Source organism: Cupressus sempervirens, chromosome 11 (assembly GCF_028749045.1).
Source record: "Cupressus sempervirens isolate cs-2001-9-10 chromosome 11, ASM2874904v1, whole genome shotgun sequence".
NCBI lineage: Eukaryota > Viridiplantae > Streptophyta > Pinopsida > Cupressales > Cupressaceae > Cupressus > Cupressus sempervirens.
Window position 1 is genome coordinate 594,008,714 of NC_143128.1, and position 5,955 is coordinate 594,014,668.

At 31.3% G+C, this 5,955-nt stretch overlaps 1 protein-coding gene across 1 annotated transcript; it reads right to left on the reverse strand.

The window, feature by feature from the left end:
* Nucleotides 1-1,221: 1,221 nt before the first annotated feature.
* Nucleotides 1,222-4,707, reverse strand: LOC149531063 (uncharacterized). The gene is made up of 5 exons (XM_089808289.1): nt 4,649-4,707; nt 2,234-2,348; nt 1,804-1,893; nt 1,596-1,718; nt 1,222-1,260 (listed from the first exon to the last, which is right to left on the reverse strand). The coding sequence occupies exons 1-5, from the start codon at nt 4,705-4,707 to the stop codon at nt 1,222-1,224; spliced, it is 426 nt and encodes a 141-aa protein (XP_089664415.1).
* Nucleotides 4,708-5,955: the final 1,248 nt, after the last annotated feature.

The following is a 5,955-nucleotide window of genomic DNA, read 5'->3' on the forward strand; positions in this document are numbered from 1 at the left end:
GAAATTGCTTCTTATCCAAGCCATTTAATTTGCAACCTTTTAAATCTTTGCAAAGATAAAGTTGGAGTAGAAAAAATTCTCTTTTCAAATGCATCCTCTGATTGTAAAGTGTCCATTCCATTATTTGTTCAACAAACAAGACATATCTAGTTCAACGGATAATGGAATGGATGCTTTACAATTAGAGGACACCTTTGAGAAGAAAAACTCTTCCTGCTCCAACTTTATCTTTGTAGAGATTTAAAAGGTTACAAATTAAATGGCTTGGATAAGAAATAATTTCTTGATACAACATGGAACAAAGAAGAAAAGTGTGTCTATGATATTGGAACCATCTCATGGAGAATTCAACATTTGCAAGGATATGCAAATATTTTCAGAAAATGAATACTCAGACACTTCAAGATTCCACAATCCATAATGCTATAGAGAAATCACAATAACTGATTGTAAGAGAATCAAAATAAAAAACCACATTTTTTGGTCCATTTGTAGGACTCGACTTTGAGATAACCATGGTCTATTGTCTCTGTATTTAGATTTCATTCACACTCATTTGAAGTTTTTATTAGCATTTTTCTTAATATAGATTTTTTAGTCCTTTGAAGAGTTGATTAAGAGGTAATAAAATGGTATTTCAACCACTACAAATTGCTCCCTAGCTGTAGTCTTATTAGCAAAATATTTACTTTCAAATGCACAATGATAAAAGTGCAGCAATAAAGCAAAGTCATGGTGATTGAAAGAGAACCCAAAGATAGCATCTTTGACTAGCTTGAGATCCAATGACACAAAATTTTCTATCTTGGGGCTCAAACAATTATCCAATAGGATATTACTTGCTTTGATGTCTCGGTGCACTGTTTAGATGCTAGATTCCTCATGAAGATAAGTAAGCCCACGTGCAGTTCTGATGCAAATGTTGAGCTGAGTAGGCTAGTCAAGGTGGATGTCAGATCTTTTATTGCCTACTAATTCGCATTGATACTATGTGAGTGAATACAAAATAATGCTTACAAATCAAGGTAAGTGGGGTGACCATATATTGTTACCTAATAAAGCTTGTGCAAGACTATTATTTTCTAGACATTCATAGACCAAAGTATGATGATCTCCTACACAACATCCATGCAATTTAACAAGGTTCTTATGTTGCACTCTAGATATTATAGCTACTTCATTTATAAACTCATGCTTTCCTTGCTTAGATTCAAATGACAATTACTTCACTGCTATTAATTTACCATCTGGAAGAATGCCCTATTCCATAGTCAAGCACAAGAAGAATTAGATAAAATTTAATAAGAAATCTAAGGATAGAAATGATTTTTAGTTGGCATGAACCAGGAGAAGTTAGTAGAAAACATAAATAATGGAAAATCCTAGAGATGCCACAAATAACTAGCAACACGAGGGAAAATCCCAAAATAAAAATTATCAAAAGCAATTATTTCTGCATAGCAACGTGTGATTTGCAAAAATATGAACTTCATTACAGACAACTCATATCCAAATTGCATCCCATTAAGACAAACTGCATATGAAATTATGCATTAAATTAAAGATTAGAAACATATGATTTTAAAAGTACATACCTTCAAGAACTCAATGAACTCAGTTACATATTTAGATGAGGCCATGTCATAGTTGTAGAAGTCATACACAATTGGTGTCACAATTGCTAAGTAAATGAGTTGCAAGGAAGCCAAGAAGCAATACTACTCAATATAATGTTTGGAAAAAAAATGTAAGAATTGACCCATAGTCAAAATCTAGTTGAGGCACACTAAAAGAAAGATAGACCAGCAAATAAGCCACCAGACTATTGCCAAAGATGAAAATAATGCCTCCAATACCTTCTATGCCAATAGCTACCATTAACAGATGCTTAAACTACAAGTGAAATGAAACATAATTAAAAATAGTAAAACCATAAAAAATCTACTTTTATTATCACTATTGTAGAGACTCAAGAGCATGACTTGAGGAGCAGACTCCCCACTTGTGAAGAATATGTTTCAGCAAATGATAACCAAGATGTCCAAATGAACAATACTAAGCCATAGGCTTCTTTCCCAACTTCATGTTTAATTGAGGATAATAGAAAATTAAAAGATTATGATGGTAACCTGTATGGTCTCAATAGACATCACTTCATGGATAGAGACTGAAATAATTGATTGTCAACAAAAAATAGAAATAATTAAAAATAGGTGAATATCAGCTCGCTTACCTCAACTTCTGGTAACTGGACATCTAGGATATTTGTGATGTGATTTTTAAACAATGCAAACTTGGGTTCAAAAGTTTTTGCAGCCATTCCTCCATCAATGCCAAAATCATTTATCCTATATTAGAGTTCCCATGAGATTGTAACTTTAGAATAAGTGATTTAATAGTGAAGAATGCTTCAACATGGAAAAAGAATTTTCAAATAATAACAGTGCACATACATTACATCAACTACAAAAGATTTAATATTATAAAGCCAGATCATAAAGGAATGTGCCAGCATTAGTAATTTAATATTTATTATATACTTAATGAGAACTAAAAAACATAAAGAATACAAATGGAAAGCCTGGAAGACAAGTAGCATGTAAACAAAATAGTTCAAAAGAAATTAATAAGTATTTTACCTTGTAAAAAGAAGTGAAGAAAAGAGCCAAATTCTAAATGAATGCCTGTAAAGCATGGAATGTTAAAGGTGGTATAATTAGTACTGTGGCATACTGAATCTAACAGTTCAAATTTAGTTCTTAAATAATGCATATGGTTATTATATTGTGGAACACCATTAAAAATTGCCATGCTATACAACATAGCAACATTAATTATCATAAATGAAACATACCTATTTTTTAGTTGATCCATTTGCATAGGCCTCTAGGATTTTCATTCTAGGTGGAAGAATAGCCTAACATAATGAATATTACAATATATTTTTAGATATGTACAAAGTAAAAGATGTGTAAAGAAAAAACCAAAAAAATAGTTTTTTATTGAGACCAGTTAACTGACACAACTGTGATTTTACTCACTCCTTTCAAACATGAATGTGTTGCAATTTTCTTGTATTTACAAGAAGATAAATAAAACCCACCTAAAATCACAAACTATAGAAATTTCATTCACACTACCTACAATTGCACCATGAAGATTGTATAAAGCTTCACAAATTGTGCATCGTAGAAGTCCCCAAAATTGAGTTGCAACCTGAATAGAGACTACCAATTAGGAATGCAAGGAGAACAAATAAAAAAGAACCTTACTACTACAGTAAAGTTACTCACAATACAATTAAATGAATGAGTAGAGAGAATATACTATACAAATGCAAGGATGGATACCTCAATTAAGCATTACAAAGCCAAATTTTTGTAAGCGAGCACAAGAAAAAGATTTAACAAAGTATTGAGCTATAAGTATCAAATAAAAAAAAATGGTTAGCAACATTAAAAACTAGGAGGACTCTTGACACACATAAAGATAGACATCACTATGTTTTAATAATTTAAAGCATTCATCATTCTTATTTAAAGCAATATGTGATAGTAAAATAATTAAGGAGCAAAAGGAATTTAGATGAGATGATATATGCTGGATGAGAAACAAACTAGGGGAGATTCAGATATATAACCAAGAGGAATCCATGATAAAAATGCATGAAGATTGGCCAAAGTTGCCCTTATAAGTTCAAAACATTATGATGCCAATAATACATAAAGACATAGTTCATGTATAAGCTAGAATTCGCTGCAATATCAAAGAGTTGACTCAAATTGCATTGAAAAAAATAATTCAGTATACCCATTCAAATTTTATAAATAGAATTATCCATCAATATTTTATAAAAAAAATTCCCTATCTTTTCAAAATTCAACCATTTGAAACCGAAAAGACACTTTCTATGTAATGCTTAAACTGACATATTACTCTACTTGTTCAGTGTTTGCTTTAGTTCCTTAATCTTCTATTGTGTCATCTCATCTCGAGAGAAGTCAAAAAATTCTTCACTAAGCAGCTGAGGATAAAAAACATAATACTATTAGTAACATCTTTACCAGATACAAAGATATATGAAATCTAAAATTCTTGATGAATTGCCTTACCTTCAAAATAGCCATACAATTTTCACATATTATTTCACTACTTTTTGTAGTAGAAACAAGATTAGGTACAAATCTTGGCCATCTGCCAAGCTATTCATGCTTCAACACCTAGAATATTGTAGCTTTACTATTAGCTTTGAAATTTAATGTAATACTTGAAATTTCCTCTTGAAGTATCAAAAATTTAGAATTAAAACAAAAGGATTATTATGCTATCTTCTATATAGAAAACTCAGTTCTTAGCAATTGTCTATTAAGAATCACAGTGTAAAAACCCTCCTCAGTCATGTAAAATAGAAGAGAAAATCCCTTTGGCCAAAAGACAAGCTCATTTGTAATTTTTTTTTGAACTTTGGGGTCATAGATCTTACATGTATCGATTTTGCATTAATGTACTATCACAATAGCCATGATTTTAAGCATTTAAATTTCAATTTGTAATAACTATTGAAGCAATGCAATCTAATTTTTACACAGACCCACTTGTTTTAATAGTTGACTCCAATGTTTTATTCATTTTCTGAACCCGGCCTTACCATGTTTGGCATTGCAAGTTCAATGTAACCTCATTAACAACTGATACCATTGCATCCATTGTTGTTACAATATTTTGTTGAAGTGTTTTCAGACTTGTATAATACAAAAAATCTCTATGATTTAGCAATCTTTTGGGCCCAGTTCCTAAATTGGATGTTCATTATTAATGCAAAAAAATGTGTTTTGTATAGTGGGTACAAGTGTTAATGTATAAATGTGAAGGAATATTGAAGGTCTTGGTTGAATTCTACTGAAACCCAAAATATAAGGTGGATTTGTTAGTTTGGGTAGACAATCAGATGTGCAACATATTAGTTTTTTCTACCAGAATAGCCTATAATTTTAGGATTCAAGTAAGTTGTGTACCTAAAACTAGAGATATTTTAGTTTTGTTAATACATTGTAGAGATATTTAGAAGACAAGCCCTTAGAGGAATTCTTGCACTTAACATTAGTACTCCTATAGTGATACATGATAGAAAAGGTGGCTCCTCCAATAGGTCATTGAATGTTGACACCTAAATCATTTAGTTCTCAACTGGGGCAATCTTCCTTGGTTTCAACTATTTAGCTGGGTTGTCCCCAAGTTGATATTTTAGTAGTTGTACTTGTTTGAGTTTACACACTTTTTGAATAAACCCATGTTCCATTTATTTGCATATTTTTTGGTTTCCCTCCATTTCATGTCTATGGCCCTTTACACAGCTAGTTCTTTGCTATTGTACATTATGTACTCCCTATGACCTACATGTGGTCATCGATGCAAAATAATATATTTAATCTATGTCTTTCTTGACATGTGTAATAACAATTGAAGATACAAAATAACCATAATTGCCTACAGTAAGAAATGCTATACTTGGGATTCTTGCTTTGTTGGTATCATTTCAGATTTCCTTTTTCTTATCGCAGTAATTCCACAAAAGTGCCAAAAAGGTGAAAACATTGAAAATGACCACCATCAAGTTTTGAATATGTTTTACCGGTATCACATAATCACACCAAATTCACATGATGGAATGGAATAATACAATGTAAGCATGCATTTCGAATTTGCAATTAGAAGGAAAGGACTATTAAAGAAAGATAGAGCTTAATATGTATGGCTTGGCTAATTGCTTAATTATAACTATTAATTATCAGAAGTTTACTAAGTGATAACTTAATAGTTTAAGTAGCAAGAGCATATATGATATGGGACCTAGCACAATTGTGATGAGAGATTTCTCACCTTCTAAGGAGAATAGAAAACCTAACAATTCTTGTGGCATGGAGCACCATAAACTCTGATATAAAATGCATTAGC

Excerpts from the sequence above, each read along its gene's own strand:
- LOC149531063 (XM_089808289.1), bottom strand. The coding sequence starts at position 4,707 with ATGGATGCAATGGTATCAGTTGTTAATGAGGTTACATTGAACTTGCAA. Across the intron at positions 1,894-2,233 it reads TCCAGTTACCAGAAGTTGAG|TTTAAGCATCTGTTAATGGT; the intron begins GTAAGCGAGCTG and ends TTTCACTTGTAG. Across the intron at positions 1,719-1,803 it reads GTCTGGTGGCTTATTTGCTG|TATTGCTTCTTGGCTTCCTT; the intron begins GTCTATCTTTCT and ends TATATTGAGTAG.